The sequence below is a fragment of the Typopeltis vanoorti genome, chromosome 13 (genome assembly GCF_054136105.1).
Source record: "Typopeltis vanoorti isolate ZY-2024b chromosome 13, IOZ_Tvanoo_1.0, whole genome shotgun sequence".
Taxonomy (NCBI): Eukaryota; Metazoa; Arthropoda; class Arachnida; order Uropygi; family Thelyphonidae; genus Typopeltis; species Typopeltis vanoorti.
Window position 1 is genome coordinate 53,088,433 of NC_143561.1, and position 18,691 is coordinate 53,107,123.

General features: G+C 36.1%; 2 protein-coding genes across 4 annotated transcripts in view; one reads left to right on the forward strand and one right to left on the reverse strand.

Moving 5' to 3' along the window:
- Positions 1-18,691, forward strand: part of LOC150100155 (glucosidase 2 subunit beta-like) — a 283,833-nt gene that overhangs the window by 234,990 nt on the left and 30,152 nt on the right. For all 3 annotated transcript variants that reach the window (XR_016549237.1, XM_090402550.1, XM_090402551.1), the window contains one exon: positions 6,482-6,581. Coding sequence is in view for 2 of the 3 variants with exons in the window: in XM_090402550.1 (XP_090258676.1) it covers positions 6,482-6,581 (100 nt within the window). In the remaining variant the exon portion in view is untranslated. The remainder of the gene's footprint in view (positions 1-6,481; positions 6,582-18,691) is intronic.
- The window catches only part of Cdk12 (Cyclin-dependent kinase 12), a 585,582-nt gene that overhangs the window by 168,009 nt on the left and 398,882 nt on the right, over positions 1-18,691 (reverse strand). The window lies entirely within an intron of this gene.

Below are 18,691 nucleotides of genomic sequence, written 5' to 3' on the forward strand. Positions count from 1 at the left end.
AAGTAATATAATATAGTATAAATAGATGAGAAAATAGAAACATTTTCAAAAAATGTTTAATTTGGCCATTTGACCTTTCTTATGAAATTGTCAAGAGATCAGAGCATTGGCAGCTTATTTCTTTTCATAAATGGTAATAACAAGCCAATGCATAACTATTCCTCTTTGACTTTTAAGAACAGTGAGGCATTAGGATCTGTGCAAATAGCATATCATATTCCTATCCACCCAGGCCTGAATTTTATCTTTCACCAATTTCTCCAATACTGTAACCACCACTCCTGAGCAGGTTAAGTAAAAATTTTATAATTCATCAGTTTTCTAGTCTTTTCACAATAATTTGCTTAAGGTGAAATTTATGAGAGTTGGGGACTGTATATTTATCAAGTGTAATTGACTATGCAAGTTGGTATTTTATTCACCTATGGTTGGCTTATTGTTAAGTAATACCTCCTGTTCTTATGTAATTTTTCTGAAGAAAATAAAGTTATACATGTCTAATCTTTAGAAGTACCTGTGGCATAATTAAAATTAATAACACATATAAAACCAACAGTAATAACTTTAATGAATTAAAGGTACAAATATTTCAAAAGGGAAAAATGTTTTGTACTTTGTATTCCATTCCTTTAACTGTTTGTTCTACACTGATGATGTACTGTTACTTTCAGTACGAAATATTTGTCTACCAATATTAAATGATATTTTTTTTCTTCACCACAGAAGCTATGTGAATTGAGTATTTGGGAAATGTTGATCGAGTATCCGAGAAAAAACTATTTTAATACCAACTAGTTTCACCAACTAAAGCTGTTGGCATCTTCAGGGTACATTTTCTGTACCCTGAAGATGCCAACAGCTTTAGTTGGTGAAATTAGTTGGCATTAAAATGGTTTTTTCTCAGATACTTGATCAACATTTCCCAATTAATTCACATTTGTCTACCAACTTATGTATAATCTATCGACTTCCTTTGAAAAATCTAAATATACCATGGTATATTTAGTCAGAGGTATAAATCAGGTAGCAATTAGATTAATGAATAGCTTCATTAAGCAGGAAATGCACACAAAGAAAAGGTTCTGGAGGGATTACAAAGGTGATCATCATCATGCCCCATGAGCAGTATAAGGCTCAGACAAGAAGGTTACCGGTATGGTAAGGAAGGCCAAAGCTAATTATGAGAGAAAGCTAGTTGATGAGACCAAAAGAAACCCAAAGGAGTTCTTTTGCCATGTGGCAAGTAAAAGGAGGAATGACTATGGAAGGATGGCTTTAAAAAGTACTGATGGTGAAAGGGGGGGGGATAACAGAACTAAACCAAATAGTTGAATTACTGAGTGAGCATTTTACAATCGAAATGGTGACATTGCAATGCCACATGTAACATTGACTGATAGGAGAATGGAGTTTGAAGAAATGGAGGTGCTTAAAATATTGCAGAACCTCAATACCAACACAGTCATGGGATTAGATGGCATATTAGCCATCTAATAACTGTAAGGAGAATGTGTAAGGAAATTATCAGCTCCTCTGACCAAGTTGTTTAATTTAAGCCTCAGTAGTGGGAAGGTGCGGAGTGGAAAGAGGGCAAAATAGTCCCATTGCGTAAATGAGTCTTCAACATAGAAGCAAATTATAGGCCAATCAACATCTCAGGAGTGGTGGTTAAAGTATTGGAGAAATTGGTAAAAGATAAAATTCAGGCCTGGGTGGACAGGAATATGATACTATATAAGGGACAACGTGGTTTTGCGAAGGGCAGGTCTTGTCTTAGTAATTTTCTTACTTTTATAATCAAGTGACAGTGGAGTTAGATAAAGACAAATGGTTACTAGGTTATATTGCTAGACTTCAAAAATGCATTTGGCAAGGTTCCACATAGAACTCTATTGCATAAATTGGAGCAATTGGTGATTTGGATTAGAGAGTGGATGATGGACAGATATTGAAGAGTGGTTTATGGAGGAGGAGGAGTTCAGTGGTGAACCACACATCTCTGTATTTGGTCTTCTGTTATTTAATTTGTATATCAATGATATAGGAAATGATTGACAAAATATTCAGTTGTTTGCTGACAATGCTAAACTGGGAAGAGCAATGGTAAATGAAGGTGATGCACAGATCCTGCAGGAAGACTTAGACTAGCAATATGGGCAAAGGTAAATGGCTGCCAGTTCCATGTGGTCAAATGTAAGGTGATGCATTTTGGAAAGAGATCAGAAGCTGTGCACTATATTGATGGAACTGAACTGCAGGAAACTGATGAGGCCAAGGACTTGAGTCTGATTGGGGGCAGGGAGGTGAAGTTTAGAGGGCATATTGCAAAGGTAACCAAAACAGCATATTACATCATATTACATGGTTATTGAAGAACACACTAATAAGTGGTGACAGACGAGTTATGTTCTCCTATATACGGCTTTAATAAGGCCACATCTGGACTACTGCACACAGGTATGGACTCCCAAATTCTGTGGGGATGAAGACAATCCAAAGGTGAGTGACAAAGATTGTGGAAGGTCTGTGGAATGCTCCTTATGAGAATAGATTGATGGTCTACAGGCTTCAAAAATTACCTGATAGACGAAAAAGAGGACACATGATAGTTTAAGTTATTAAAGGGGTTTTATAGGATTGACAATAAAGACTTTTTTTAGTACATGGCAAGAAGGGAGAGAACAAGGGGTCATCAGTGGAAGTTGTGTAAGAGTATGGTTAGCAAGGGTGTTTTGCTTGGAGAGTGGTGAATGAGTGCCAGAAGTGGTTGTTGGTGCTTCATCAGTATGATAAGTATTGTGCGAATGATGACTAGTGTGTGTGTGTGTGTGTGTGTGTGTGTGTAAATAAATGGATCTCCTACGATGAGTCTTCTGACTCCAGGAAGATACCTGTATAATACTAATACTACTACTACTAATAATATATGCATCTTCCTTGTCCAAATGTGTTTGTCACTTGTGTTATTACAGTTGTGATTTTTACATCTAACTGATGTATAATGTCTGTTTAGTATACTAATTACACTCTTACCAGGAAGGAATTATTATTATCACAACCTCCATGGAGTCGGCAGACTCATCATGTGAGGTTCATTCAGTTGACAACATAACATATCTGTCATACTGAATATTAAAATCCTTAACACTCCCTGCATTAACAACATATTCCGGTAATATATTCCGTCACTGACAATTCTCCATGCAAAAAATCTACTCCTCACACCTCGATTCATCACACTCTTACATAATTTACAGCAATGACCTCTGGTTCACCTTCAACTCTTTTTATAATCCTCTCTGGAATAATCTGAAAAAATCCCATCACTAACTTAAATGTCTCTATCACATCATCTCTTTATCCTCTTATTCCACTAAATTCTGCAATTCACATTTCTTCAATCTCTCTCTATAGCCACATTCCATAGTCCTGATATTGTCTTAGTCACTCTTCTCTGAATCCTTTTCAATGTTTCCATATCACATTGAAAAACCAGGTGACCATATCTGAGCACAATAGTGAAAGTATGATCTGACTACTTCTTTAGATACATTGGCTCAGCTACCTCCTTATCTCTACATGTCAGTGTACTTCTTATCATAGCAGCACTAATGTGCAATATGCCCTCTAAATTTCAGTCTACTGTCAACCATCACTCCAAACTCGAATATCATCCACTTCCTGCAGTACAGCACCATCAATATAGACACAGCCTTATATTTCTGTACTCCCAAATGTATCATACTGCACTTACTATATTAAAACTACAACCCACTCCTTTGTCCAAATCAAGTCTATTCAAATCTTTCTGAAGAAAATTAACATTAGCAGTGCTACTTATAATTCTCTCCAATTTCACATGATATCATTTATGAACTAGTTGAACAGGAGGAGTCCAAGAACAGAATTCTATCGCACACTACTGGTTATCCTTTTTTTTTTTGAGATACTGTTCCATCATACACAACTTGATATTATCGTTTGGAGATTCATTCACTAATCCATCTACAAATATACTATTTATTCTCATCTTCTGCAGTTTGTACACCAAGTTATCATGTGGTAATCTATTGAATGCTTACCCAAAGTTCAAGAATATCAATGTATACGATTCTCCCTTATCTGACATCCTCATCACGATTATCATAAAATGCAAGTAAATTGCTAAAACAACCTACCCTCCACAAATCCATGGTGAATATCATGAGGAACACTATGTCCATCAACCCAATCTTGTATTTTATTCCTAACCAATCTCTCCAACACCTTGACTACAACAGCAGTTATACTGACTGGTATATAATTGGAAGCTTCTGTCCAAGAACCATGCTTGTGGAGTGGTACTATTTTTTCTTCTTTCCACTCTAGGAACCTTACCCACTGCACAATTTTCATTAACTAACCAGGTCAAGAACATAATTAACTGTTGTGCACATTCCTTAAAAATACATGGTGATATGTCATCCATTCCCACACCCTTATTAATATCTAATAAATCTCTGATTATTTTACTTCCAATACTCCTAATACTTGTCTCCCTTGTACATGTTGCACAGCATCATATTCACCAGTATGATATATGCTGATAAAGTGCTTATTCAATAATTCCACTATATCCTTTGTAATGGTAATTCTGCTGTCATGACTATCCACAAGTGTCAACCTGCCGTAATCATTCTTTTTCTTGCTTGTCATATAGTGTAAGAATTCCATTGAATTAACCTTGGCCTGACAAGCCAATCTTCTCTCATACTGCACTTTTTCTTTCTTTATCATTGTTATTATTATTGTTGCGAGTATCTCCATGGAGTCAGTAGACTCATCGCAGAAGACCCAAACTATCAAAACAATATCTATCATATCTCTTTTTTGAATTCATTTACAGATGAAGAACTCACAACTGAGTCAGGCAATGCATTCCACTCATTCACCACCCTCCAGGTGCAAAAACCTCATTTTCACACCCTTGTTAACCACACTTTTCCTTAATTTCCAGGGATAACCTCTTGTTCTTCCATCACTATCACACAGCAGAAACATTTCTCCTGCATCAATCTTATAAAAACCCTTTAGTAAATCAACCAACCTTATCATGGTGCCAATTGGAACCAACATTCTTGTACCTTCTCCATAGCATTTTCTTTTCCAACACAGCTTGCTTGATTTCACTGTTCATCCATTTCACTCCTACTCTATTTACTAGTTAATACTTGATATGCAGTTATACTTTGCTTGTGTCAGATATTGCCCTATGAATTTCCATGCACTTGATAGTGCATGGAAATTCATAGGGCAATATCTGACATAGGGCATCTTTTTTGCACAGCCCATCTACTCAACATATCGATGCTAGCCGACTATAGAGCTTCGCATAATCACCTGCCTTCTACTTCCACATATATCTGTTTTTGGCAGTAACCTTTTTTTTGTTTCATCACTTCCCAAACAAGTACCTCATGATCAATCTAACCAACTGGTGGCAGTGTCAGTACCTATTCAATAACTACATCTTTTATTATTATTATTATTATTATTCAGGCCTCCATGAAGTCAAAAGACTCATTGTGGGAGTCCTTCCTATGAAACACAAAGTCTATCACGCCACTCCTTGAACTCATTGACCATTCTTGCTCTCACCACTCTATCAGGCAATGCATTCCACGGTTCAACCACCCTCTTGCACACAGCTTCCTTTCGTAACTTCCAGGGAGGCCCTTGTCATCATTCCTTCCCTCTGTTCCACCAAGCGAAAGAACTCTCCTGTGTCAACCATGTAACTATCTCTTAACAGTTTAAAAGTCTCGATGATATCACCTCTCCTTCTATCTAGCAAATTCCACATTCCCTCAGCTGATCCTCATAACTAACATCGTACAGTCCTGAAATCATCTTTGTTATCTGCCTCTGTACCCTTTCCACAGTTAATTTATCTGCTTCAAATCCTGGGGATCAAATGTGAGAACAATACTCTAAGTGCAGTCTGATCAGGGTCTTATACAATGGAACAATAACTCTTTTATCTCTGCAGGTCAGTGTCCTTCTCAGTATTGCAGCAATCCTCTGGATTACCTTCACCATGTTTGATATGTTCCCTGAATTTCAGGTTTGTATCAAACACCATCCTCAGATCTCTTGTCTCTCCCTACTTCCTCCAGTACAGCTCCTCCAAAGTTTTAACCAGATATCATAGGTGATGTGGCTGCTATGTCCAGCTGAATGATTTTGAATGACTTTTTCTGTCTCTTCATTCATTTCAAGTATGTCTTTAAAGGAAGGAGTTTTTGGAACAAGATAAAGTACCACAAAATATGGCTGAGATATTAGTGATTCACAAACTAATTATCAGGAGCAGGTTTCTACATTTGCAGAAGGAGCAGACCAAGAAAATTAGGGTGAAATTTCAGTAAATAAAATTTTTTGGTTCTTGTGGGCTTGATAATTTGTAGCAACAATAATTTGAATTTTTACTGTTTATTTTTAGATTATGGGCAAAATGGACAGGACCCAAAAATAACAGATATTCCAAGATGAAATTTGACAAAGGTGCCAAATGTTCCAACAGTATAGAACGTACCACTGAAGTAAGTATACTTTGTCAGCATTCTCAGAGTAAACAATTCTCACATTCGTAAGCTTAATGCATAATAAAAATACACCATACTTTCATCCAACTACTAAAGATAACTTTAGTTGTTTGGTTTATTTATTTGGTTGGATTCAATTTAACTTGGATGAATGTTAGAAAAATGTTAGACAGTTATATACTTCTGGTTATGACATATTGAAGTGAAACATGGACTTTGACTAAAAAATTGACCCTCAGTAATACCATTCTAGATATAGAAAGTACAATAATTGGGTCAGAGCACTGACAAGGTTGGGAGATTATAACAGTCATTAAAAGATCCAAATGGCAATTGGCAGGTCATATTGCAAGAAGTAACACTCAAAACTGATGGGGAAGTAGATATGCAGACTTTAGAAAGACAGTTGAGTGTATGAATGTGTGTAATATGCCCAAGTGAGTAAGAAAAACGACGAATCAGAGTGGGATAGTTAGTATAAGGCATCAAAATAGGGATGGGATAAATGGGTTTCTGCAATTCATGTATACTAATGCCAGAAGTATTAGGAACAAGAAGGAAGAATTTTTGGCCTTGGTTGGCACTTCCAGGCCACAGGTTATTGGCATTAGCGAAACATGGCTGACAGAGGGTGATATAAACTAGTGGGATTGAATGTGAGGGGTATGGTGTGTTCAGGAGTGATAGGGAGAATAAAATGGGGGGGGGGGCATGTTATTGATGATAGCAGATGAGCTACAGCCAAGGAGAATAGAAGTGGAACTGCAGGATAGAGAAAAGAGCACATTTGAGGCTATTTGGTGTGACATTGAAACTCTCTCTCTATGTTCACTGGGTATCTACAGATGCTCGGTGATGTTACACACCAGGCCTCGCCATGTAGTCCTGTTGTTTGCTTTTCTGGCAGCCTTAACTCTCTGAAGATCAGTCACTCCACACACGCCATCCATCCATCTCATTGATGGTCTACCGTTACCTCTTTTTCCAGGAATTTTACTTTCTATTACTGTTCTGAGAAGTCCTCCTTCCATCCTTTCTATGTGTCCAAAATATTTTAACTTTCTTCTGTCAATATCCTTAAGGAGCCTTAAAGTTCTACTAATCTTTTGTAACACCCATTCATTTGTACGCCTTTCAGTATATGATATCCTCAACAGCCTTCTGTAACACCACATCTAAAAAGCAGATATCCGTTTCTTATCTGACTTCTTTAGGTTCCAAGTCTCGCATCCATGTTGCTGTTGGAAAAACAACTGCATCTAAAATCCTCAACTTTGTTCCCATGGAGATAGATCCATTCTTCCAGATTTTAGACAGGTCTCTTACTGTTGTTTTAGCCATTCCTAACCTTTTTCTGACATCTTCTGAACAGCAATTCTTCACATTAATAATGGATCCCAGGTACTCAAACTTGCTGACTTCCTCAATTCTTTCTCCATTAACCTCCCAACCGGCTGGTGTGGATGAAATATTCAACACTCCCTAGCTTTTTTCATGGATCAAAACTTCGTTGGCATTCTACCTTTTATCATGCCATTAGCTACCTCTGCCGTTAATCTCGTTACGGCTATTCTATAGCCATTAGTGGATTAACTGTTGCTGAGTGACCTTTGTGTCCCTTCCCCCTGTCTTTACGTCTATTGTGTTGCTTAGAATTTCATTTACTGTCCTAAGTTATTTGACCTTTCTTGCCTCTAAAATGATTTATTGTATCTCTTCCCAAAACTTGAAATGAATTTCACATATGCGAAAAAAAAAAATCCTGAAATGACCACTGGTCAGCTTTTGCAATGAATCTATTTAGTGATAGTAAATTTGGTGTATTTTATTCTACAAATCAGTGCACCGGAAGAGTTGCACTAATTGTTCTTTCACTTTACGTATAATAATTAAATAGTTTTTTTTCGAATTTTAGCATTTTCAAATGTTTGCTTTGAAATTATTATGTCAAATATTTATATTTTTAAATAATATTTATTGAAATAAATATGTCCTTTTTCTTTCATTTCTAGCGAAATAGCATTATATGGATCATCACATTTCAGATTTAGAAACGATTTTTTGTTATTCATAAAGACAAAATAAAAAAAATATGTTAAAATACTAAATTACATTACTCGGTTTCCGATCGTTTCTTTTTGGTATCAAAAATTTATATCCAATGATATTTTAGAGTGATTCTTCGCCTTCGTCATTTATTTATTTATTTGTATTATGCATATTACGATAATATCTAGTGCATAACCTCATAGATATGTTGAAAATATAATGTGAAAAATATCATATATGGAATGATTCAAAATTTTTGCTCATTTTGAAGATTTTCTAATGCTTCCCCCCCCTCCTTATTCTCTCCTGGAACTGAATTGCATAACTACTCTAAATTTCTATACAGGTTTGAAAGCTTTTCTAGACAGCATTCAAAATCAATTACTTCATTTTACCATTTTGACAAAAGATATACGGCAATCAGATTGTATCCTGAAGCTTCTAATTCTGTTCTATTTATTTGCAATCTAAAACCAGCTGTTCTAATGTCCGCTGAAATTATGTGAAAGTTTAGAAATAATATGCTATATTTTCACCATGCAAAATTGTTTATATGCATACCACACAAAAGAAAGTTCAGTAGTAGTATTATTGGTGTTTGTTTTTCTTTTAAAAAAATCTAAATATTACTTCTTCTGCTGCTGGAAGCTATTTCTGAAATAATCTACGTCTTATAAATACTTGGTAATTCTACAAATCAGTGCACCGGAAGAGTTGCACTGATTGTTCTTTCACTTTACGTATAATAATTGAATAAATTGTTTTCGAATTTCAGAATTTTCAAATGTTTGCTTTGAAAATATTATGTCAAATATTTATATTTTTAAACAATATTTATTGAAATAAATATGTCCTTTTGCTTTCGTTTCTAGCCAAATAGCATTATATGGATCATCACATTTCAGTTTTAGAAACGATTTTTTGTTATTCATAAAGACAAAATTAAAAAAAAAATTGTTACAATGCTACATTGAATTACTCGGTTTCCGATTGTGTGTCTTTTTGGTATCAAAAATTTATATCCAATGATATTTTAGCAGTGAGTCTTCGCCTTCGTCATTTATTTATTTATTTATTTGTATTATGCATATTACGATAATATCTAGTGCACATCCTCGTAGATATGTTGAAAATATAATGTGAAAAATATCATATACGGAATGATTCAAAATTCTTTTTCATTTTGAAGATTTTCTAATGCTTCCCCCCCCCCCCTCCTTATCTTCTCCTAGAACTCACAGGTTTGAAAGCTTTTCTAGACAGCATTCAAAATCAATTACTTCATTTTACCATTTTGACAAAAAAAAAGATATACGGCAATCAGATTGTATCCTGAAGCTTCTAATTCTGTTCTATTTATGTGCAATCTAAAACCAGCTGTTCTACTGTCCGCTGAAATTATGTGAAATTTTAGAAATAATATGCTATATTTTCACCATGCAAAATTGTTTATATGCATACCACACAAACGAAAGTTCAGTAGTATTATTTGTGTTTGTTTTTCTTTAAAAAAATCTAAATATTACTTCTGCTGCTGGAAGCTATTTCTGAAATAATCTACGTCTTCTAAATACTTGGTAATATCCTCTTAGCTGGAGGAAAAGTTGAAGGCTTATTACTCTCAGTGCTAGTGAGAAGAAAGGGGAGAACACTAAAGTGCCTCAGGCTGTAGTGCAGAATATGTCAAGAATGTCTTGTTTCCTTTTCGATTGTTGATTACCTATATCCTAACAGAAATACTGATATTTCGTTTACATGCTTATACATTATTTATGCCAAAATAATTATGCCTTAATTTATAATGATCAGTTTCACTTTTATTACCAAAAATTAGAAATTAAATCATACAATTATCTTGAAAAAGAGGATTTGAATTATTTTCAAAGAAAAGGTGCATATGCGTTTCATAATCTTCTTTTTTTTTGGAGGTGGGGGGGATATAGATCTAATCAATCTGCGGATATTTCAGATAATTTATTTCATAAATCATTCGCAAGACAGCTGTTACAAACGTAAATCACTTATGGAACATACTCATTCATTTTAGTGTAAAATAGTAGCAAAGGTTCAGTTACTTTAGATATCTAATCTAGAAGAAAATGTTATGTCTGCTGAGATTAGAATCTTACGTGAATAATTTTTCTGACGTGATTTCTCTATTTATTATAATGTAACCAATTTCCAGATTTTTTTTCCTCCTGCAGACTTCATGTTATATGCAGTGATTTCTTCTTTGTACTACAAGAAAAAAAATCAGATAACAGGAGAAAAATATGTAGTATTTTCTTTTCCACTGACTGAATTTACAATGTTCTTTCTTTGTGATTTGAAGAGAAAGTGCAAATGACTTTTTTCTTACTATTTTTGCCATTATAACATCTCATATAATTATAAGAGTGACATTTTACCGTTTTTCTCCCACACGAGAAACAGAAATAAGGTAGTAATAATATTGTTGATTCTGCCAAACTTCATTGTAGCAGAAATTTTTATTACAAAACTTTGTAATATGTATATATATCTCCAAAACAAGAAATTTGGAACCCATATCACATCAATGTTGAGTGTTGGCAAGGTGAAAATGTTCCCGTTATTATTTATATATTTCATTTATTAACTAGGGGGATATGCATAGGGGGATATGCATTGAATGGCATAAGGCTTTCATCGATACTCAAGTCTCTCTCAGGAATGTAGAGTGATCTACATTTTTGACGGATTTTCATCAGAAAATCATAAACTTTGTTGAGGACTGGGCAAGTATGTGTTGCCTGATCGTATTCCTCATTATTCTGAAAATGCAAATACTTCATGATGAGACTGAATTGTTTTTCAGTCATAACATCACGAAACATTGGCGTGTTCAGAATCCAGTCTGTAGACCAATACATTTCGAGAGCGGGCTTTCGAAATGTATTTCGAAATTCGGGTTTTCCACTTTCTTTATTCTGATATTGCATTTGAAGGATGACAGTGATTTTAAATATTAATTTCATCTATATCCGAATATCACATAATTTCCTGATTTATAATAATCAGGAAATATGTATATTGTCTGATTTATAATTTGCTAATTTATAATAATCACCACATAGTTTCAGTATCGAAAAATTAAAGTTATGTGGAACAATTACTAGAGAAAAATAACGAATTAAATAAAAACTACCTATGTTTCATAACAGTTTTCGGGTGTGTGATAGTAATGCAACGGGGGGGGGGGGGTTTAAACTATCAGAGGCGAAATAAAGTTCATTTCTATTGTAAAAATATGGAAATGAAATTTCACATTTGATATACATATTTTGAAATTTGTATTTAAAATTTAAAAATTGGAGAATAAAATATCTGAATTATGCAGAAAATATAAATTTAAATCATAACTGTTAATTTCATTTTGTAATGACCAATTATACAAGGAAACCAAGAAAGTGAAAGTACAGATTACTATACAACATGAAGAAAAAATTTAGTAATATGATTAAAGAATTTCATGTTATTCTCTAAAAGAAATCTGTTAAGTATTATTCGATTTCGAAGGTTTTGTACAAAAATAAAAATAATATAAACTGGAATGTCGGCAGCTGGTTTTCTTTTCTTTTTTTAAAAGAATATTTCAAATAATTATTGTGAATTAATTTCTTCGAGAACAAAGAAAAATATTTTGTCTACTAAGCGATTAGAAAAAAATTAGCGCAAAAAAATAAATAATTAAATTGGTTCTCCAAGGTACGGCAATATTTAAGTGAAGAAATTATGCAAGACCTTTATTTTGTCCAGAAATTAAAATTGTATTGTACAATAAAAAGAGAAAACAAAAATATAAATAATTTCTCTATTTTTAGTCTATCATATATAACTAAAATCCAGTTCACCAGCATGGAACAAGAAAGTCCGTTTCTTGTTATAGGCAACTGAGAGGCAGCTACGAACGGGAGATAATCTGATTAACCGTTCTCTTCAGTGTGAGGATTTATCACACCTTCTAATGGACATGACAGTCAAATTGCACTTCTTATCCAGGTTCTTTAAACAGGTGGGCTGAATCATATCCAGATTTAGTTGGACGTCTATAGACATCCTAGCCGGTAGGGAGGTTAAGATACACTTGTTTCTCAAGAGCTTCTCTGTTTGTTTTTCCTTTGAGAACCATGGTTCTCAAGATCATGGTTTTCCTTTGAGAACCATGATCTTTGTCTTGCTAGAATTGAGTTGAAGTCCTCTGTTATTACTGATCTTGTTAACTTTTTCAAGAATTAGTCCTAGTTCTTCCATGTCATTACAAAGGAGTGTATCATCAGCATACCTCAGATTATTGATCAATCTACCTCCTATCCTACCTGTCCTGAGCTCATCCAATGCTTCACGCATGATGTCCTCTGCATATATACTAAACAAGTGAGGAGAAAGTAAACATCCTTGTCTAACTCCTTTTCCAACTTGAAGCCAGTCAGTCGATCCAACACCTGTTCTTACTGTGGCTTCTTGCTCCTTATACAAGTTGGCCATCAACCTGATAGTGTGTTGAGGAAACCCCATTCTTTTCATTACTTCCCACAGTTTCACATGCTCAACACAGTCAAAAGCTTTAGAGTAGTCTAAGAAACACATTACCAGAGGGAGTCTGAATTCTTTATATTTTTCTATGATCTGTCTAAGGCAAAGGATCTGATCTCTGGTGCTCCTACCTTTCCTAAAACCTGCTTGTTCCTCGGGCATCTCTACCTCAACTTTGGCCTCAATCCTATTTAGCATGATCTTTAATAAAATTTTGCTTGCATGAGATATCAAACTAATAGTTCTATAATTGTTGCATGCCTTCATATCACCTTTCTTGTGTAGTGGTATGAAAACTGACTTCTTCCAGTCTCTAGGCCATGATCCTGTCTCCCATATCTTGTAATCAATCTATGAAACACTCTTATCCCTCCATCCCCTGTGGTCTTAATTAACTCTGCTGGGATTTCATCTGCACCTGGGGCCTTATTGCTGTTGAGCTGCTTAACTGCTCTTTCAACTTCATGCCTAAGTGGAAGAGGTTCCAAATCAAAATTTTCTTGGTGGGAGGACTCCACATTTTCTTTATCCACTCTGCTGTACAGTTACTCACAGTATTCTTTCCATCTGTTTTTGATTTCCAACTCTTCTGTTAGTAATGATCCATTCCTGTCTTTGATGACATTCAATTTAGGCTTAAACTTGTGCTTTAAGTCACGAACTAAATAAAACATCCTTTTATAATTATGCCTTCTCATCTGGAACTCTATTTCTTCACATTTATTAGTATAGAACTTTTCCTTGTCCTGCTTGATGGCTCTTCTGATTTCTCTGTGTAATCTCTTGTATTCTTCGGTCCCTGTATCTCTTTGTTTTTCCAACCGCCTTCTTTTGATTAGTTCCCATGTTGAATCTGATATCCATGGGTCTCTTGGTTTTCTTATTGGGCTGAGATAGGTCTTCGCTGTATCCTGTATTATCATCGTGACTCCTTCCCAAAGCATTTCTGGTGAAATTTCCTCATTGGTCTCCAAAAAATCATCCAGCCGAGTTGATGCTTCTTCTGTGAATCCTCTAGGAATTACTCTAACATCCAATCTAGTGGAATGTGCCTGACCTGGAAGTTTTTGGACTCTTAGTCTTACTTTGGCTCTTACCATTTGATGGTCTGTGCCACAATCTTCTCCAGGACAAGTATGCACATTAGAGATGCTTGTCTTCCACTGCTGGAGAGCCAGGATGTAATCACTCTGGTGCCTTGACCTATCAATGTTACATGTCCAAGTATAGTTCCGTCGTGGATGTTTCTGGAAGCAGGTATTGGTAATAACTAATCTGTTAGCACGGGCAAATTCCAACAGTCTTTCACCATGGGTGTTACGTTCACCCAGACCAAACATGCCACACCCCAGCCTGACTCTCATACTCTTTCCCACTTTTGCATTTAAGTCTCCTAAGATGTACAGCATGTCTCTCCTTGGTAGGCAGTCCAAAGCAGTTTGTAAGTTTTCATAGAATTCTTCACTCTCTTCTTCAGTCCTATCCATGTGGGGTGCATAAACTACCACAATTGATACATTGGTAGGCTGAGCCTTAAGTCTAATGGAGAGTATCCTATCATTAATGGGGTTATAACCAAGAAGGCTTCTTGCCTAAGCTGTCTTCAGTATCACAGCTACCCCATGATGTTTTGGGTTACCACCTGAGTAAATAACTAGCTTCCCATCCTGTCTTTTGAAGTGACTTTCTCCGTTCCATCTGGTCTCTGTAATTCCCAAGATGTCAATTTCATACCTATCCATCTCTTTACAGACAATCTCAAGAGTACCCATCTGTAAACCCCAGACATTCCATGTGCCTATGTAAAATTCCTTTCTAAGATTAATCTTATCCATTCTGTGTTGCTCATTCACAGTATCACTGACTTTTGATGGAGACTGTAATATACTTCTCGAACAAGACCCTCTGCCTAAGATCTTAACGCGGCTCTGATTATTCTGCGCGACAGCCGATGCAGCATGAGATGCGTTATTAGGCACAATCATAGTAGTATTTTGGAGTGAAGTCACTGCAAGAAGAAAGTGGTAGGGTTGCAGAGGCCCTTTCCACATAAGATGAAATAGCAAAATAGGAAAGATTCACCCCAAGCCCTCGAATACTCTAATAGCATCGGGGGGAAGGTAGCAAGAAGAAAAGAAAGAAGGAAAGAAAAAAAGGGGAGTGACCAGTCTACAGATAATATAACAGATGTATATTTCATGAAGTAAGGCATGGTCCAGCATCAGGTACCTTGGGTTTGCCATGCCCGTACTCACTAAAGTGAGCCCTTGAGGACAGATTGAAACTAGCAGAACAAAATATATAGTTGGGTGCTGCTATAGACGAGGTGATGGAATAGATGGTGGAGATAGTATGCATAAGCAAATAGAAGAAATGAGTGGAAGGAGGGTAATTATTATGGGTGATTTCAACTATGGTAACATTGATTGGAAGGAGGAGAGGACATGTGGGAGGAAGGAATTGGATTTTATGCGATTATTAAGGGATAACTATCTGTGACAGCATGTAATAGAAAATACTAGAGGTCAGAGAGTGCTTGACCTAGTAATTGCATCTGAGAATTTGGCTGTAACGAATATGACCACGTCGCCACCAATTAGGGAGAGTGATCATAGGGTCTTAACTTGGGAGGTGGCTAAAGGTGTAGAATTTACAATTAAGACAGGGTACATGTGGAATTATCGTGCTGATAAGTATGACAAGCTTAGGAGTTTGATTGGTTCAGTATCATAGCATGTAAAACTGCAAGGGGTAGACGATAGTGCATGGGAGGCAGTTAGGAAGTGTTTGCATGAGGCAATGGCTGACTGTATACCTAGAGTCCGAATAATAAATCAAGTAGGGGTTAAATGGATGAATAACACCACTAAGCTTGAGCTGCAAAAAAAGAAACAACTATGGAGGGAATTTAAGGAAAAAGGTGACTGGCAGGCACATAAATGGTATAAGGCGCAGGCCAGAAGGGTAATGAGTGTGGTAAGAAAAGAAAAAACGGATTATGAAAAAACTTAGTCATGCAGGCCAAAGAGAATCCCAAACAGTTTTTTTGATATGTTGCAAGTAAAAGAAAAAATGTATATGGCAGAATGATTTTAAAGAATGCCGATGGTAGGGAGGTAACCGAATCAGTTAATATAGTTGAATTACTGAGCTAGCACTTTGCAAGAATATATCATCCAGGTGGTGATATTGCAGGAATGAATGAACCAATGGATTATATGGTAATTGTGGTGAATGAAGTGGAGGTGAGTAGTCTATTACAAAACCTCAATGTCAATACATCTGTGGAATTGGATGGTATACCAGCTTGTGTCGTACGTGAAGCAGCTAAAGAATTGTCAGTGCCCTTGACCATTTTGTTTAATTTGAGTCTCAGGTCTGGGTTAGTCTTGAGGGGGTGGAAAGAGGGGAAAATAGTTCCATTACATAAAGGAGGTTCCAAAGACTGCTGTTGTAAATTACCGACGAATTAGCATATCAGGAATCGTTGTCAAGGTCTTGCAGAAATTAGTCAACAGAAAAATACAACATTGGATAGATGAAAATGGGATACTGTATGGGGGACAATATAGTTTTGTGAAGGGTAGATCATGCCTCAGTAAATTGCTCACATTTTATAACACAATATTGAGAGTTTATTTTTCACTTGGTTAGACTATAATAAGTTTAGTTTAATCCTTTATCCAAGTGTGAGCAAACAAAGTTTGTGTCTGAAAGTATCTTCAGGACTGGGATAAGGTGGTACAACTACCTTTGCAACGAGTTTCCCAGTGTTGTACCACCTTACCCCAGTCCTGAAGATACTTTCAGGCACAAACTTTGTTTGCTCACACTTGGATAAAGGACTAAACTAAACTTTTTATAACGCAGTGACGGCTGAATTGGATAAGGATAATGGGTTTACAGTGATCCTACTGGACCTTGCTAAGGCCTTTGACAAGATACTACATAGAATTCTAATCAGTAAACTGCAGCATATGGGGATGGATATAGGGTTGGTGAGATGGATAGGAGGGTGGTTGATGGAGAGATATCAGAGAGTGGTTTATTCAGGAGTAGAGTCCAAAAGACGGCCTGTGACTAGTGGTGTGCCACAGGGTTCTGTTCTTGGACCACTACTGTTTAATTTGTTCATTAACAATATAGGAAAGGATCTGAGAGGAAATGTTCATTTGTTTGCTGATGATGCAAAGTTGGGTAGAGCAATAGTGAATGCACAGATGTCGAACTTTTGCAGGATGATTTGGATAGTTTGGAGGACTGGGCTAAGGAGAATGGATGTCAATTTAATGTGGGAAAATGTAAGGTTTTGCATTTTGGGTGAAAAGATTAGAAGCAGTATACCACATTGGTGGAACTGTACTCCAGGAAATTGACAAGGCCAGGGATTTGGGAGTGTTGGGTTGAAGTTTAGGGGTCACATTGCAAAAGTGGCTAAATCAGCTCATCAAATCACTTGGTTGCTGAAAAATACTTTAACAAGCAGAGACAAACAAGTTATTGTTCCTCTGTATCGAGCCTTGATAAGATTACTTTTAAGATTAGACTACTGTGCCCAGATATGGGCTACAGGGTTTCTTCTTGATGGGGAGGAGGTGGAGAGGATCCGAGACGAGTGACCAAGATGATAGCAGGTCTATATAACGAACCTTATGAGAACAGGTTGAAGATTTGTGGGTTGCAAAAATTGGTTGATAGGTGGAAAAGGGGTGATATGATTGAGACATTCAAATTACTGAATGGTTTCTATAAGATTAATTCAAAAGATATTTTTGAGAATAGGACTGGTGGTAGGAGGACTAGGGGCCATACATGGAAGCTGGGCAAGGCGAGGTATGATAGATACCGTGTGAATGTCAAATAGTTGTTCTGAAATGATGTTAGGGCCTCTGTCGACTCCTTGGAGTTGCCCGAAATAATAATAATAATAAAAAAAGTGGACCAAGCTTATATCAGAATGTTATCCTAGAGATGAAAAAGAGATACAGGGAGACAAAAAGAGATGGTAGGAGGATGAAATTAAAGAGATGTCAGGAACTCAGTGACATAGAATAGCTCAATTTTGGAATGAATGGAGAACTTTTGGGAAGGCCTTTGTCCAGCAGTGGACAGAAAATGGCTGATGATGATTTAGCCCTTCTGTAAAATAGGTGATTTTTATCTGTCATATTGTGTTTTTACTTAGAATATTGGTGTTTTACAGAATATCAGCTGATTTTCATGGTTTTATAGTGTTTGGTGTTTTTGTAACTTTTTTTTTTTTTGAGATAAGTGCCTCTGTAGCACAGTTGGAAGAACAAGGTACGTTGCACCCTTCAATTGGAGAAGGCCTAAGTTTAATTATTGTTGTGACGGGAGGAATCTTTATATGGATTTTTTCAATCAAAGGTGAGTTAGCTGATCTCATATGGAGGTAGCCGGTTTTTTTCTCCTGGAAACTGAGGTTTTTAATCCTGCATACAGACAAATCATCCCTTCAGAACACACACAATTTACAGACAAAA